The 18,020-nt window shown below is 42.4% G+C and overlaps 1 protein-coding gene across 1 annotated transcript; it reads right to left on the bottom strand.

The window, feature by feature from the left end:
- Nucleotides 1–13,220: 13,220 nt before the first annotated feature.
- Nucleotides 13,221–17,601, bottom strand: LOC134453809 (uncharacterized). Its single transcript, XM_063204558.1, has 7 exons — nucleotides 17,075–17,601; nucleotides 16,576–16,652; nucleotides 16,302–16,488; nucleotides 16,076–16,197; nucleotides 15,232–15,460; nucleotides 14,232–14,378; nucleotides 13,221–13,426 (listed from the first exon to the last, which is right to left on the bottom strand). The coding sequence occupies exons 1-7, from the start codon at nucleotides 17,334–17,336 to the stop codon at nucleotides 13,221–13,223; spliced, it is 1,230 nt and encodes a 409-aa protein (XP_063060628.1). The 5' UTR covers nucleotides 17,337–17,601.
- Between the last annotated feature and the right edge of the window lie 419 nt (nucleotides 17,602–18,020).

Raw genomic sequence — 18,020 nt, 5'->3', positions numbered from 1 at the left:
AAAAGGTCTAACAGAGCAGCAGTGGCAATCGCTCTGCCAAGACAAAAAGGAAAACATAAGCTGCATGGACATGGGAAGGTTCACCTATCAACAATATTTACTGATGCTAAGCATGCAATACTATTTCATACACACCATCATGCAAATCATGCAATAAAAAGGTTAAGAAACGCCATAACACACATCATGCAATAATTTCAGGAAATCACACACACACTTTAAACAAGCCATGCAGGTTATTTTAAGATTTCACCATTAAACAAATCATGCGACGCTACAAGCAGTAAACACTATTTACAGATGTTCAACCACACACACACACACACAGCAAGCTTTACCTCTAGGCCTCGAATGAGGATTAACCAATTGCGTCCGGCGTCTCCGGCCGTCACAGCAATGCCTACTCACAAACAAGACACTGTTACACGCCAGCCACAAACAAATAGACAATTCAAAACGCATTGCTTTCAAATGCATGTGATCATAAAATGTAATGAAACATACTTCAGGTTCCAGTCGCCAGCGATCGCCAGTGCCAGGGCGCTCCTGGCGTTCTCTGGACAAAACCTCGGGAACAGAGAACAAATTGATCATGATGACAGCATTTACATTACATTTTGTTTTAAGTGCATGTTTACAAAGTCTTCAAATACCTGCGGTACGCGAGTAGTGCACCTAACCGGACATAGGTCTAGGTCCACAGCACAACACCTATTTTAAAACATTACATTAGGTTCTTACACCGAGCACTAAGTTTAACACAATCAGTTACAGAGTATAAATACAGCACATACCTCGGGCAGCGAGCACAGTGAGCGCGGGGATGACAAGTCAGACGAACCAGAGCTTGTGTTTACCTGCTGGTGAGTGACCCTTTTTATGAATGAAAAGTTGATTGCGTAGCTACCGGCATGCTAACCAGGGGGGGTGTGTCAGCAAGGGACTACTACGGTGGCCAAGAGCAGCCAACAGGCTGCCGGTTACACTAGCAAGATGCTAGCGGAGCCTGACTCATAAATGCCAAAGCTGTAGGAAATCAGACGGACGTAACTCCCAGGTTATTGTACATTTAATTGAATTCCACATTGGTTTCTCAGAACTTACAGTAATATTGTCAAGTTTCAGCCGACAGCGAGCACAATTGTCAGTTATTAGCGCCAGCCTTATGAGCTCTGCTGTAGAGATGGGATTTATGGCTCTTTGACGGGATCCGGATCTTAGTGGCTCGTTCCTTTCAAAGAGCCGTTCAAAAAACTGGCTCTTTTGGCTCTTTTTTAATTATTTATTCAGTGTTTAGAGTGTAATATTTTGACTCCACCTGAAAGTGATTTTGTTCAAACAACAGCTGATTATTCTCCTGCTTCTAAAGACCGTTTTTGTCACTCTTTAAGGCCAACAATTGTGTTTTTTTCCCAAATTGGATTACTCTGGTCAAGGTCACGTGCTTAAAATGAATGAAAAATGAACAAAATAACAGTCGAGTGGCTCCCCCAGCTGTGATCCGGTTCCCATCGTTCACTTCAGGGAGCCATTCAAAAGAACCGGCTCGTTCGTGAACGACACATCTCTACTCTGCTGTCTCGACAGCGCTCCCTAGGTGAACTGCAGGCACGGGTTGGAGGGCGAGATTCAACACTGTATGTAAACCCACTGTGACATTACCATTTGACCACTCATTTTTCTATGCTAACAGGGTAGCTAATGTAGCATTGTAAATGATCCAGGGAGAAAGGGGGAAATGTTGTGATTTCAGTCCGCCTGAGGCAACGATTTTCGTGGGGAAGATGACCTGTATCTCCGTGGCATTGGACCACGCCCCCGTGCCTTATTTGGCTCGCTCAGCACGTGCGTCCTCAGTCCAATCGCAATGCTTTATTTTCCCCAGACGCTTAATCGCATTTAAGTGAAAGTGCCATGTATACACATCGCAAAATAACTCTTAATCCGATCTATTTAAATCGCATTTATTAAATCGGACTTAAAAACATCATGTACACGTAGCCAGTGTTCAGTCTGTGGCCAAATTAACTACAGCTGTCGGTCATCAGTAATTGCGGGAGCTAATTAAGGACAGCTGACAAACATTCACGTTGTCCTAAGACCTGTTCCACACTCTGACCCTGGTGGTAGTGGCATTGCACTTTACCACGCTTTCAATACTGACCGTAGAAGAATTGTACTCCCCTGGTAAAGATTCTGTACTATGCTCCGATTACGTCAGTACACCCTCCTATTTTAAGTCTCCTTGGTTTTCAGTTTGTGGCCAAATTAACCACAGCTGTTGGTCAGCATTAAATGCAAGGAATAAGTAATGACAGCTGTCAACAACGACGACAACAAGAGGCTGAAACTGCCCTCACACAAACCATCAATGGACCCAAGTCACCAGGTTGCACAGCCCAGTATACTGGAGATGCAAGTTACTCAAATAAGTTAAACAGTTCTTTCCCATTCACTCACACTGAAGAACAAAGACCCGTACGCCACCAACAGTTGGGAATGTCACGGTTCCTGTTAAAAGTGTAAAATGGAAAAAAATTAGACATTGATAACCAGTTCTGAATTCGTCAGATTATTGTACAAGCAAACACATTTGCTACTGGTCAATATGAGCCTAAATCAAATATGTATATAATTCTCACCCTAATGATGTGGAGAGCTTTTCATAAAAGTTCTCTGAAGTGCCAATATTGCATGTGGGCATGTCTATGAATCTGGTCACAACCTTCAGAGTGTCCTCAACAAACAGCCTTGCGAGCAGGACAAACTGCTTCATGTTTTTTGTTGTTGTTGTTCGACTCATCGCACATAAGGGAGAAGGGCTGGGATCTGCACAATTTGTTTATGTTGTCATCCAAATCTGCAGCAGTGTTGCCAGATTTTCTACGACAAATAAGCGACTGACGTCCTGAAAACAAGCCCAAAAGAAGCGACTGACGGGCGTAGTGAAAACAAGCCCAAAATAAGCAACCGAAGGGGTGGGTCGTCAGTCGCGTGCCTAGTCAGGGAAGACCTTGCTCTTTGCGGGGGTCTGCGTGGCAGCTAAAATCCCCTCAAGTGACCACAGAAAGTGGGAGTTAACAATGCTGTAGTAGGGTCACTTGTAAAGATGAGTGAGAAAAAACGAGTTGCCATTGAGAAACACATTCAAATGACCGGCAGAGCAGGAGAAAACAGCAAGCCCAAAAAAAACGCAACCCGCGACTTTACAAAATTCAAAGCGACTGCTCAAAAAAAGAAGCCCAAGGTCGCTTATAATAAGCGGACTTGGCAACACTGATCTGCAGCTCTGGCACCTGTTCAAGAAAATCATAACTAGTCAGTTAAATCACGCAAAGGGGAACTTTTTGTGTGGCCAATGGCATCAGAATATTAAGTCTGGACTAGAAAATGTCCACTGAAACATTTTCCCCAAGCACAGCTTTTCATGTTTCCGTTTGATTATCAGTTATGTTTAGACATTTCCACTGAAAATTACAACAAAAATCGTGTCATGTTAAACAAAACAAACGGATATTTGACGCCATTATGCAGGAAAGAGACTTGAGATAAACAGTGGGCTAGCAGCTAACATACCTTTAATGATTTGCGTGGCCTTAAGCTGGGCTTACACTGTGCGACTTTTGCCCCGATTTTGCCCCGATTTGGCACTCGCACGACTTTTTGAGAGTCGGGCCGATTTCTTGCTCAATCGCAGGTCAATCGTGAGTCTCGCATTATGCAGTGTACATGGGGTAAAGACAAGCGATTTCGCCTCACGATCGTGCAATCGCAGGGTTGCAAGAAAATCAAAGAGGTTTGAAATTCTGGTCGTGGCTCGTGCGTAAATCGCACAGTTAAGGGGCATATACACACAAAGCTAACTTTTCACTTGCTCGCCTACTCGCCACTCTTTCATGGAACGTTCGCTGAAAGTTCCCGCGTCTTTAACTGCCAATGAACAGGCGAGAAGTACCGAACTCTGCATTCCAATTGGTTACTCGCTTACTCGCCTCGCTCGAAGATAAAATATTTTCAACTCGGAATCCGCCCACATCGCATCGCTTGTACAGTGCTCGCCTACTCGCCTGCGAGTCTCGCTGGAACACATCGACATTCTATTGACTTCATCCGCTGAGCGAGTAACTAGTAGCGACGTGTGTGTACGGCCCTTTAAAGCAGTGCGACGACCCGATTTGACACTTCACATGCACAGATGAATAGGGCCGTGCGATTCGCTGTTGAGCGCAACCTCATCTCCACCTCAGGTGTGCATGTTCCCTCCTCTGCAGACCGGGGAAACATGCTGTCGCGTTGTACGGTGGAAGCATTTCGCTCGCATCCGACTGTCGGCTCGTGTAGTGTGAGGACGTGAGTCGTGAGTTGTGAACTTTTAAACAGTGAAATTCCATCGTGCTGTGTGAGCAGAAGCTTAAGACCCACGAGTGAAAATATCGCACAGTGTATGCCCGGCTTTAGTTCTCCCCATGGACAACCGTATCTCGTACCATTCGTGAAATATTAACAACAAAAACAGAACTAATCAACTGTTAAGTTTGTGGTGCCGTCCAGTGTTGCCGATTTAGCGACTTTGTCGCTAAATTTAGCGACTTTTGGCCACCTCTGGCGACAAAAAAAATCATTTAGCGACTTTTCAGGCTCAATCTGGCTGAATCTAGCAACTATTTCGCTTGCCTTGTGAGAGACAAATCGGTCTCCCTCCCCACGACACCACACAATGCATTTTCAGTGGCGGGTAGAGACTAGGGTGACCAGATTTTTGTAGTCTGAAACCGGGACACTTGTGCGTGACTGAAGGACAATATTTGACGGGCGGGTCTGGGGGTCCTCCCCAAGGAAAATTTGTATTTTTTAGATGCAATTTCCTGCATTCTAATCAATTTTAGAGGGAGGAATTAGCCTGGTAAACCAGCGCCACCTGCTGGACGCTGAAAAATTTTCAGCTGCGGGTGGGTCTGGTATCGAACAACTATTCATTTTGAATCTGGCAAGATGGCAACTAAACCAATCACAACGCAGAGATGTGTTTTGAATCAACGCGGGCGGGGCAGAGGGTTCTGGGGCGGGGTTTTGAGGGAGTGACGACATAGCAGTGAGACGCTGGGCAGTGGAGAAAGCACAAGAAAGATGGCGGCGGCAATGGAACAGCGCTCGTTTGATTCTGCATTGGCATCAGTTTTGGAAGAATTAGACTTGGGGTTTTCGTTAAAACGTGAGCAAGAGGAGGCTCTACGTTCATTCATTTTTAAGAAGGACGTTTTCGCCGTGTTACCGACAGGCTATGGCAAAAGTGATGGGGCTCTTTGAAAACCCGATGGTAGTACCGGTAGTCGTCTCGCCCTTGTTAGCCCTAATGGTAGACCAGGCGAAGGAGGCGAGCAATTTTGGACTCACTGCCATGCAACTGGGCGTCGATAACCCAGCAAACATAAAAATGTGTCGTCAGTGCCAGTTGGTCTTCGGAGCAGTCAGGAGGCATGGCTTTTGCTGAACGCGACGTGTTGTCTTCCAAGACAAGGTCCTCGGAGTGGACAAGGTTCACCTCATATAATGGTAAGTGGCATGCTCTTAACAACGTCAGGGTGTGTGTAAAGTATATTCCCAAAAGATGACGGTAATGATTTGGTAAACGCTTCACCCTGTTGCCATTGTAACAGATGGACTGTCGCCCCGGACGTCTCCCTTTTTAATCTCAGTTTACAGTCTTTAATGTTGACTATCTAAACAAAGTCTGTGGTCGCAAGATTGAAGTTTACATGGACGTTGTGTGAGATGAACGTGGGGCTGATTGACTGGGGATGACAGATAAACGGCTGTGTACGGCGGCTAGAGGTTAAATTTTACACTTTGGAAATTAGTACACTGCACTTCGACGAGACCAGCATCGCGTCGCACTAAAATAACATCGATGTTATGGAGCTAATAGTTCCATACCGGTGGAGTGATCTACACTACAATCACACTGATACCGTGTATTCAGACAGTTAATACACCGAGTAAACCAACGAAAACACTTCTGAGACTCATTCTTGTGCGTGATTGTATTCTCAAACACTTCAGTGCGGTGAGCATTCCGAGAAACCATCCCCAGTCAATCGAGCCCCACGATGATCTCTCACAACGCACTTGCTCAATTATGTTGAATTAATTGTTCCGTTGATGTGGAAATAACACTAAGAAGCTAGTTTATATGGACTTAATTGCTTTGTGATTGAAGAATAACGTACTGATTTTCCACAGGGGGAAACGTGACAAAAGGAAGGCCTTCAGGTATTTTTTTGGCAAGCTAGGAGAACACATCTGACAGACAAAAAGGTTTCATCAAAGACACACAGCTAGTTCTATCATCTGTGGAAAGATGTCTTGGTTGTACTTTATCATAGCCAAATGTTGTGTTTGAGTTAAGGACTGTTCCCCACCCCATCTGAGTTATTGAGGGGGTCTGTGTTAACAATATCCAGCAGTCTATTAGGCCTACAATCTGTTGTCACAAGTTAACACACTGATTGTAATAGGTAGTGTGAATGTTAATGAGGATCATGTCTGTGTGCTTGATCTTAACAATATGCAACTGTACCAGTTCACCAGCGAAAATATAGGCTACTGTTTGTCTGCCAGCTACATTCTTTTTTTTTTCTTTTGTGCAAGCTCCTGAAGTAAAGGACCTACACAGGACCTTCATATCAAGGACATTGACTGTGTGGATCTCGAGGTGCAGTTACCCAAAAGTTGCTACCCACGGAATACCAGGTTTTGAGGGATCCTGCCAGAGCAGAGAATCAACAGTAAGTCATATCTTAACTTCACACAAATACACATACAAGGGTGTGCCCAACACACATGTACTTTATAATATATTATTTTCTAAGTAATGAGACAAATTGAGGAATACATATTGGCCTGGTTCAGTCAAGTGGAGTTGTTGTCTGTTTCAAGCTACAGGTGTTTGCAAGGCAATTTATTATTTGTCGAAATAAAGGCAAATTTCATACATGTGTGTGACCATTCATCTTGCCACCTGTATTATTTTGTAGTAGGAAGGCAGAATTTAAAGAGTATAGTTTACCTTCCTTAAAGCAATGTTGGGATATATGCCTTGCTCAAGGGCACTTTAGGCATGGATGGAGGTGTATGCAGTGGTCAGAGATTTGAGTCAGCAACCCTAGTCTGATCTTAAGACCACCTCACTAATCATTATGCCACACTGCCCACCATGTTAACAAACTACAATATCAAGCCCCCCTTTGCCGGTATTCATGACTCATGAATTTTTCTGTTTGATTTGTTGTTATTGACAGGATACATTGAAGAGGAGACTCCAACATGACCGCCGGCATCTTGTGTTATTCACCCCCACCACTTGTAATACTGAATGCCTGAATTGTTGTTTGCTGCTCAGACTTTGTCAACAGATATGGTCTTCGACATGTTACCCTTAGGTGTGGAAACAGATTGTGACAGTCCAGCAAAATGAGCCAGACAGATAGTAACACTGAAAAAGGACAACGTTGTTCCCATGGCCTCCCACTGCAGAAGACTACAGACGCTCAGTAAAGCACAAACAGCTGTCCCTCTTGTACTTAATAATTTAGTCAGCTGGATTCTAGGTGCCACTAAGGAGCCAACAGTGGATAATTTTGTCAACATTTCAATGGCATACATTAAAAGGGCAGCCTGTAATTGTTTGCCTTGCCTCCATCTTCCTTGCCACCAAGGGGTTGTAGACCGATGCCCTAGTCCTCCTGTTTAGGTACAACCATGCAGTTAGGCCAGTCTATTGAAGCATATACTTATGACTGTTTGTATGTGTTGTGTATCTAGTAATGGATAAATTACCACATGAATAACTGCATATTCATTATATTGATAATTATAATGGCTTCCATTATTGATTAAAAAAGGGATCTACCACCACTTGCATTATTGTTTTGTTATAAATGAAGCACTGTTAGGAATCCAGGAAGACGGATGCCGAGGCACTCAAGGTTGCATTTTTTTTTTTTTTGGCTACAATGCCTCAGCATCTGTCTTCCTGGACCAAGTTTGACAGCCCCTACACTGATGAGCACCAAGGAAAAAAGGTGAAGACCCAGAAGCACTCCAATTACCTGCTTGTGTTTGATAATGTTAGGATCCATTTATCCCACTTTAAATGCATGAATGAAAATCACTGAAAACTGGAATTGTTTCCATTTTTTTTTTTTTTTTTAAAAATGTATATATCATGAAAGGTAACTTGCATTGCCTTTCGAAGTACAGTTTAACAGTTGGACCACTTTGTATAGCCTATATGAACGATCATTATTGATGATCTTGGATATTATTGATATTGTAGGCCTATTTCTATTTGGGCTAATGTCTTTGCCTTTGGCACCCTCATGCATTATTGTTCTTCAAGATAGAAATGAATCACGGTCATTCTTAACTGTTAAGAATCAATCTGTCTTCCTTAGAGAGATATATATTTTAAAAACCTTATTTTAGTACAATTTGTGGAACGCAAGAGGATTGATAGCTGTCCAAATCGGCAACGTGATTGGTTTAGCGCGGTCACGTGGTGTATCGTGTCTCCTCATTCAGCTAAGGAAAATATTCTTCTGTAAACGAACCTCTCTGAAGTGACACATAGTGTAGCGTTTGGTAGCCAGGGAACACACAGGATGTAGACAGAAGTGTCCGTTTAATGGAGACAGGTGGCCACAGCCACGCCACATAAAAATAATGAACAAGTACACTGCTTACTAGTCTAGGCAATGGGTGAAAAAAATCGCTCGCAAGGTGATAAAAGCATGAAACTTGGCACAAGTGTTCATTAGGACATGCTTATCAATTTCAGGGGTGGAGCCACCCAGAATTCAATGTTGCATAGCAACGGTTGCTAGGCAAAGCATTTTCTTAAGCAACCAGCATCACGGATAGAGTTTCTTAGCACTTTTGTGGTGTCATGATGTCTGTCCTTGTTCATTAGGACATGCTTATCAGTTTCAGGGGTGGAGCCACCCAGAATTCAATGTTGCATAGCAACGGTTGCTAGGCAAAGCATTTTCCTTAGCAACCAGCATCACGGATAGTTTCTTAGCACTTTTGTGGTGTCATGATGTCTGTCCTTGTTCATTAGGACATGCTTATCAGTTTCAAGGGTGGAGCCACCCAGAATTCAATGTTGCATAGCAATGGTTGCTAGGCAAAGCATTTCCCTTAGCAACCAGCATCACGGATAGAGTTTCTTAGCACTTTTGTGGTGTCATTATGTCTGCCCTTGTTCATTAGGACATGCCTATCAGTTTCAGGGGTGGAGCCACTCAGAATTCAATGTTGCATAGCAATGGTTGCTATGCAAACCATTTTCCTTGGCAACCAGCATCAGTGATAGTTTCTAAGCACTTTTGTGGTGTCGTAATGTCTGAATCTGGAGTACTTGTCCTAATATCACTGCAATAATGGTTAAAGAGTTGATATACCTTCAATATCGGAGATAATTTCCTCTTTGTTATTCTTGCCATTCTAACTCGTTCTTGTATGTGCTCATCTAAATTAAGACACTCATACAATTTTACAGTTGCTATTCCTGTATCCAAAGAAAAAGGCAATTGCCTGACAACATACAACATTTAGGAATTACACTTTCAAATTCCTGACAGTAAAACACATACAATTCAGATAATAACCATAGACAATGCTTGCTTGGTTCACACCAGACCATACCACAAGTTAGATATGGTCTGTAGACCGCCTACTGATTTCTCATAGAGAGGAGTGGTTTGCGATTGCTAACGGCCATTTATTTGCTGTTATCATTAAAGGGACACTCCGGGGCATTTGAAACGAAATCCCATTGCTAGAGGTGGTCAAATACTGACCGTAGGCAAAAAATGGTGCAATTCGGCGCTCCCTGTGCGAAGATTGCGCCGTTTGCGCAACCTGTCAAACTAGCCAAATACGTGGCAGCCAAGGGGCAACTTTGAAACCTCTCACGTAAAACAACAACTTGCACGCCACAGAAACATCAAACCTCTTTATGAACCATCTGACAATGAAGCCACAGGCCTTACCATCAAAACCATATGCCTGGTTATCATGTTACTGCCATGGGGACGTTGCAAAACAACTTTATAAGAAGACTGTCACTCACCTGTTGTTGGTGTGCGCGTGCATGTGAAAGCCCAAGGAGTCGACGGCCGACATTCCCATATCCGAAGTAATTATCTTCTCTAAAACAACTGTGTTCAAGTATTAAAAACATTACTGCAGCAATATTACTGGTCATGTCACAACATGTAGTAATGCTAACCTAGCAGTATATCATATTGTTGCCTTGATTTCAAAACGAATGCAAGTCTCGTTCCGAATTCACGCGAGAGTTCAATGCTGAACAGCGTTGCGCTACAGCAGGCCCAAAAAAGTGGGAATAGACGCAACCAATCAGATAAATTAATGAGATGAGGGCATTGCTTTGTCTTTCAGCAAGAAACAAAGCTTTGTAAAGCTAAGGCCGTCATGAAATAGTTTTAAACAAAGTGCTATGAAACTCTATATCCAACAGTTATATTACAATAGGAAATCCTCAGCCAATCAAGAGACCCCCCCCCTTTACATTAGCCTCTGTTTAATATGAATTGATGCTACAGTCCCAGGAAAAAGTTTGTACACCCTTTGAAATTTCTTACATTTCTGTCAAAATTGATCATAAAACATGGTCTGGTCTTCCCAGAAATCTCAAGAAAGAACAATCAAAGTCTGCTTTAATTAATTCCACCCAAACATTTACATGTTATCATATTTTTGTTGGTCATAAGGCCATAACATTCACATGAGAGCAGGGCATAAGTAAGTACACCCTTGCATTAAGTAGGTTTTAACCCCTCAGTTAGTTGCAATATCATCAACCAGACTTGTCCTGTAGTTGCAGATCAGATGAACAAAACAATCTGTTTGTATCTTGTCTCCCTTTTCTTTAGAGAACTGCCTCTCGTCAGCAAGGTTTGTGGGATGTCTGGAGTGCATAGCTTTCTTGACTTCATGCCATATAATCTCAATTGTTTTTTGTCAGGGCTTTGACTGGGCTATTCCAGAATGTGTATTTCATTATTGTGAAGCCATTCTAAAGTTGATTTGCTTCTAAAGTATGGGTTGTTGTAACATTTCAGGACCCATACTCTTGTGTGCTTCAACTGTGTGGCAGACTTCCTCACGTTTTTTCTGTAAAATATCACAATAAACTTGAGTTCATTGTTCCACTGATAATAGCAAACTGTCAAGGGCCTGAGGCAGCAAGGTAGCCGCATATAATGATGCTCCCGCCACCATACTCAGAAGAGGAGATGTAACCAAGAATAGCTAAAAATGGGATTCATTCTGCCAATCTAAAATTAATGGGAATTCTGTCCAAAAAAATATTGCTGCACCTTTGAGGTTTGCGAAAAAGCATTTTTATGCTTCATAGAATTACTGCTAAATATTCTGTAGACCAACGTTGAAACCAAAGTTGAATTGTTCAGGGGAACACACAATGTCAAGTTTGGAAGAGAACTGGAGAACCACACCTTCACCAAAACATCATCTCCACCTTCGAGTATGGTGGCGGGAGCATCATTATATGCGGATACCTTGCTGCCTCGGGCCCTTTTCAGTTTGCTATTATCAGTGGAACAATGAACTCAGAAGTTTATTGTGGTATTTTACAGAAAAAAGTAGTAGTCTGTCACACAGTTGAAGCACACAAGAGGATGGGTGCTGAAATGTGACAACAACCCATACTTTAGAAGCAAATTGACTTTAGAATGGCTTCATAATAATGAAATACACATTCTGGAATAGCCCAGTCAAAGCCCTGACAAAAAACAATTGAGATTATATGGCATGAAGTCAAGAAAGCTATGCACTCCAGACATCCCACAGACCTTGCTGACGAGAGGCAGTTTTCTAAAGAAGAGGGAGACAAGATACATCCAGATTGTTTTGTTAATCTGATCTGCAACTACAGGAAACATCTGGTTGAGGTTATTGCCACTCACTTAGGATTAAAACCTATTGAATGCAAGGGTGTACTTACTTATGCCTTTCCAGTGAATGTTTACATCTTATGGCCAATGAAAATATGAAAACTTGTAAATGTTTGGATTGAATTAGTTAAAGCAGACTCTGATTGTTCCTTCTTGTGATTTCCGGTAAGATCAGACCATGTTTTATGACCAATTTTGTCTGAAACGTAAGAAATTTCAAAGGGTGTACAAACTTTTTCCTGGGACTGTATATAAATACTATTATGTTTAGAGCATTATATTCAGTACAGTCAAGCAATTGCTTTTTTTGCCATTTTATGTGGCAGTTAATTTTGTTAAATCAATACTAAGGATGTAACAACAGCACACCACAAGTACAAAAAATGAAATGGCCCATCACAAGAGCAGTGCCGTGCCTGCAAAATATGGGTACATAGCATTGGCTTTCTGCAAGAAACAAAGCTGTGCAGAGCTGTGTAATAAAATAGTTTTAAACAAAACATGTCCACATGTTACAGTGACTCAAAGAATTGAGTATCTTGAGAGATCTGAGAATAGTTGTCCCCAAAACTCACCTTCCAACCCAACTAAGATAAAGCTTTTTTCGGGAAAAAATAATGAACCAAATGTTCAATCTCTGTGCATGTAAAACTGAAGACACATTATCTTTAAAAAATGTATTTCAATAATGGAAACAAATTAAATTGCACACATTTTTTATTTGAGAAAAAAGTAACCAAATGTTGGCAAACAAATAAGTAATCAAATGTTGATAAACAAATAAATTAAATTGCACACAACTAGCTCACACCTTGCAAACCAAAAAAAGTAAGAGCATATTTACCCCCCGCCAAGGAGGCAAGAAAACAAGAAAGACTTGAGATGAAAAAATGGTTTGAAACCCAGCCTTTCTATCAGTAGGATAACTGAAAAAATTATGAAAGAACAAATTTTGATGGAGGTATTGTAAATGTCTAAAGGAACAAGTGCTTACATTTTGGTGATCATCCGAAACACGAACCAGATCCAGGAAATAAAAAAAAAACCTTCACCATTGCGGGACAGGACAAATTTTGACATTGCAGTTTCTAACTCCACTAAAACAACACAGAAAAAAAATGGTTTGAACCCCATGGCTTTGGCGGAGCTTTGTACGCATTGACTGCTTCTAGTTATGAATGAAAACGGGACGTGGCCTTAGCCACCAGATCAGTAGTATCAGGTCTTGGCACTGGGGCGATGTTGTGGAGCAACCTCCGAGGCCGTGCTGGACGAGGAGGTTCTGAGAATATGACGGTTGTGTCTCCTGTCCAAGACACGCTGCATGAGGTCGTCACGGAATGCCTGTTGCGTCTTTCTGTAGATGGGCTTGGCAACCCAATGGTCGCTCTGCTTTGGATAGACAAATCTGTGCCTAAGTTCCCCTAAAAGAAAGAAGAAAAAAAGATTTAATGCCTTATAGACGCCATAGACGTACACCTTCTTTCCACGTGAAGCAGGGTCAACTTTCACCACAAACACCAGTCACTGATCATCAATGGTGCTGCTGCAGAGAGAGACAAAATTACTTTCAGGGAACATCAGAGGGGGCCTCTCCTGGAACACCAACACTTCCTTCACAAACTGAAGCTGCCAAGTGCACATTCAAACAGAGTGACCATCAACAGCATCCTCTACATCCGCATGACTGTATGGGGAGGAAGCAACATGTACAAGAGAGCCATGCAGTGAATGGTGAACACAGCTATGAAGATCAAACAGCGATGCACCCCTGGACTTCCTGGAGCCTACATTCCCAAACCACTACAGTCACCAACAGCCCCTATCCCATAGCCATGAGGGAGCTATGGTCTGCACAAACAAAAACTCACATGGGACTCCAGTGATATTTACATTTTTTACAATTGCAGCACTTATGATGGGTCATGACAACACAACATCCCTCATATGTAATTATATATTTCAGACTTGCATAGCATGTTATTGTCCACCTTATCCCGGTCTAGACATGGTATAGTGAGAAATGTAATTTCAATTACTTTCCATGTCCATAATATATGAAATAACCAACAATAAACCGGACTTAGACTCTTTCTGCCACAATATGCTTCATGTAAATATGACTGGGACAGTTGATTTATTTAAACACTGAAAAACATGTTTACTTTGATAGCTAAGGGTGAAAAACTGTCATAGTTCAACTTGCATAAGACATCTGTCCAATCATACCCTTTTTTGTTGTTGCCTGTGGTCGCTCAACATTGGCGTTATGGTCCAGGATAGCAAGTTGGGTGCGGGCCCTCATGCCGTCGTAGCCGTAATGCACCCGTTTCTGCGCATATTTTAGCATCGAGGAATGGTACACCTCCAGAGATCCTGTGTAAAAGCAGACATGCACCCAAAAACAGACATTCAAAGACAAGCAAAGCCATTCTAATGTTCTTGGTCATGGTGCAGCGTTGTATTTCAAATACTGTAGCTCAGTGTTTCTCAAAGTGGGGCGTAAGCCCCCCTGGGGGGGTGCGGAGGCATCTCCCCCCCAAGGATAAGTTTAAAGCCCCAATAAGTTTAAAGCCCTCACCCACATTATATGATTAATTGTCATGAATTTGAAAAGCATAGGAAATTAACACACATCTGTATTCAACTGCAGTCCCTCTTTGTTTAATATCACCAATCACCTTTCCCTTTCCTTTGATTCTGTGCAGTGATTGCAAAATCAGTCTGCGCGAGTACTACTGTGTACTGCCGGGGGGGGGCTCGGAAGCATTCAGACCCTCTGAAGGGGGGAAGGATGGAAAAAGGTGTAGCCCAGACGTGGGCAAACTCAGGCCCGGGGGCCACATGCGGCCCGCTCAGCCATTTCATGCGGCCCTCAGAGCCTTTCCAAGAAAAAAAATGCATATTCATATGGTCATTCATTCTTATATTGGCTACCTAAAACAAGGGTCTTGGAAACCTAAGATTACTAAGTCTACATCTGGATACAATCAGTAGGAAGGGTATAACTGACAATGGTTAATTATGTTGGCGTACACCATTTTTTATTATTGGCACGGGCAAGCTACCTACTACATCCGGCCCTTTGGTCAACTTTCTAAACCCAATGCGGCCCTTGGCCCAAAATAATTGCCCACCCCTGTAGCTATTGCTGATGGTCAAATTGTGTTGACTTCTTAGCTTAGTCGACCATTAGAGATTAAATATTTTTATGCGAGTAAATGAATACCTGTGAGCTTGCAGAGCGCCATTTGATTCAGGTCTCTTTGGAGGTTTTTATCCATGACTACTGACTGCAGTCCAAGAAAAGCAGGCGAGTTTTTGTCCAGCCACTTCTTGCGCCTCTGCTGGTCCTCAGTTAGTGGTGGATGTTGGCAAGTGTATTCGGAATCACCATCTTCCCATCTGTGAATTCCGCTGATGTGGTTGAGGAGAGACGTCCAACGACCAACGCAGACCTTTGAAAGACAGAGCCAATAACAATCACAATCATCTTACACAAATGACAGTAAATTCAACAAAGGGATCTACAAACCAACAGAGGTGTCAAAAGTAAAAGTGAATTCATGGTGTAAGTACAACACTGGCAAATGATATTATATAGCATTTACACCATTTACTCCATTGCACCTAATGAGTTATATAATAGACTGTGTGTTATCGAAAGACACTAAAAAACAAAAAGAACAAACCACAAACTTGATCCAACCACTAAAAGAGTCAGCTGATCCTAACATAAGTACACAAATGTACTGGTTACTCTGATAATTTACAGGTGTTGGAGGGAAACTCACTATTTTGTTATTGTTTACCTTTGACACCTCTGCAGAACCTTTCCTTTTTAAAAGGAATGAATTTGTAGACCACCTCTGCAATCATATTGTACAATGTATGCCTCACAGTTTCCCATTCACACACACTGACTGAGGCAACCATGCAAAGCTGCCATGGGAGACTGTATCTACTAGCACAACTGCAATTTCAAACCCTGTGGTTGATGACACACCTCTACCACATGTATCATCACCATGCCCAAGATCTACTAATTTGATTACATTATAGTTCATCATTACCTCTTTATCTCCCTTGGATGAGCCACATGAATAGTACAAATGATTTGTAATGGATTTTATCCATTCCTCAAGGGGTTTGGTGTCCTTCTTGCTTGAAATGGCCATCAGCTTTTTCTTCACACCTACAAAAAAAGGAAAGGATGTTGTGTTTCGTATTTTTCATAGGCATACAACGGCAAGCATAACTGTACAGGTGCAAAAGTTATTTTTCTTATATTCATTTCACCTTTCGCGACGTGCCAAATGTCAAATTCGTGTTGAATGCTGCTGTAGTTCTCCCTCATGAATTTGCGAACTGACGGCGATCTGTCAGTTGTCACAACACCAACTTTCAGTCCCCTCTCCAGTAAATAATCAAGTCCCCTCTGGAACCCTGTCAGCTCCATTGCAACAGAACTGGATGCCTCGGTGACCTGGAAAGTAAGCACATCATCTTTACAAAAGTTCATGCACTGCTGACAAGAGTTTCTGAAATTACATTCATTTGCTAAAGGATTTACCTGGACCAACTCAAAGTGCACAATTTCTTTTGTGGCGTCATCAAGAAAGCTGTAAGTGCAATACTTGCTACTGAAACCTGTTGTAATAAATGGAAAAAGATAAATGATTACAGAAAGTACATGCATTTTTGCAACAAAAACATGCTTGTGACTTGTGTCACTGTATGGCCTTCCTGTGAGTGTGTGTGTGTGAGTGAGTGTGTGTGTGTGAGTGTGAATGTGTGTGTGTGCATATAGTTACTGTATTATAGTACAACGGCAGGCCAGGCATATTGTAAAACAAGAATTCTAAGGAGATGGTGTTCATATGATTGCGTGAGAAAGAAAGAAAGAAAGAAAGAAAGAAAGACTGAGTGAAAGAGTGATAGTTTGCTGTGTGAGAGAGAGAGAGAGGGTGAGAGAGAGTGAGAGTGAGTGTGTGTGTCCACTGTCCAAGTGTACTTATAAGTGGTAAAAGTAGAACTAATAAGTACAAGTCCCTGTCCAGCATCAGACTCACTGGGGCTGTCACATCTTGCATCACCACTGAGGTCAATTGTATGGCCCGATGCACAATGTTCCAGGAGACGTTTGATTATTTCTTCGTGCTGGTCTCTGTAGGCCTGTTGTACAGTCGGTATGATGTAGACCTCTTGCATCTTGTAGAACTGTGTATTCTTGGGGATTGGTGTGTGTAGAAGATTAGCCCAGTCCAGTAGGGTTGTGTGCGAAGCCCCAGTGAAAAGTATGGATGCGCTGATGAGGAGGTTATTTTCAGCCATCCCTCGCCGATCAGGACAGGAAGCCCATGTACCGGAGTGATTATTCAGGCAGATCCACTGAATTTTGATTTGGCTTGAATGAGTTGTGGTCGTCGTGTCTGCAAGAGCTACACCTCATACTGTACATTTTACAAAAAGTTGAAGGAGTCTTGATTCAGATACCAGCCACTTCCTTTCGGCCCACCCATCTCCATTGGCAGAAGCTGAACCAGAATCACTATCAGGACTTGATTGAGATGATCCACTGGGAGGTAAGTAGCTGACGTCTGAGGGATTGTCCTCCAGTGACATCTCCTGGAAGCTCACACTCATCTCTGAGGCAGCTACATCTTCTTCAGCTTCCTGTGGAATGTGATCATATGGATGGCATGTTTACAATTACATTGTAGGATGCTATGTTGGAAATCAAGGCCAAATTGTAGATAATTAAAATCACTCACGTGTGTATCAATCCATGTTGATGTGTTGTGGACCATCAAATCCTGTGTTGGTGTTGTGGCACTGGTATCCTTGAATAGAATTTACAGACGGTTATGAGATCAATGACAATGAGTACATTTACACATATTATGGGTTTGGAAACGTGATGAAACCATGACAGACTTACAACTGTTTGCTTGCAAGAAGGAGGTCTCGCTAGGTACATCCCAGACAGTGATGGCCTAGTCTGTGTAGAGGAATGTT

The sequence above is a fragment of the Engraulis encrasicolus genome, chromosome 8 (assembly GCF_034702125.1).
Source record: "Engraulis encrasicolus isolate BLACKSEA-1 chromosome 8, IST_EnEncr_1.0, whole genome shotgun sequence".
NCBI classification, from domain to species: domain Eukaryota; kingdom Metazoa; phylum Chordata; class Actinopteri; order Clupeiformes; family Engraulidae; genus Engraulis; species Engraulis encrasicolus.
This window is presented reverse-complemented; position numbering and strand designations above follow the sequence as displayed.

What these genes read in the sequence shown, in the direction of transcription:
- LOC134453809 (XM_063204558.1), bottom strand. Translation starts at nt 17,336, where the DNA reads ATGGCTGAAAATAACCTCCTCATCAGCGCATCCATACTTTTCACTGGG. An exon ending in TGCACTTTGAGTTGGTCCAG is followed by an intron (nt 16,489 to 16,575) that starts GTAAATCCTTTA and finishes CTTACTTTCCAG; the next exon opens with GTCACCGAGGCATCCAGTTC. An exon ending in GGCGCTCTGCAAGCTCACAG is followed by an intron (nt 14,379 to 15,231) that starts GTATTCATTTAC and finishes GCTTTTACACAG; the next exon opens with GATCTCTGGAGGTGTACCAT.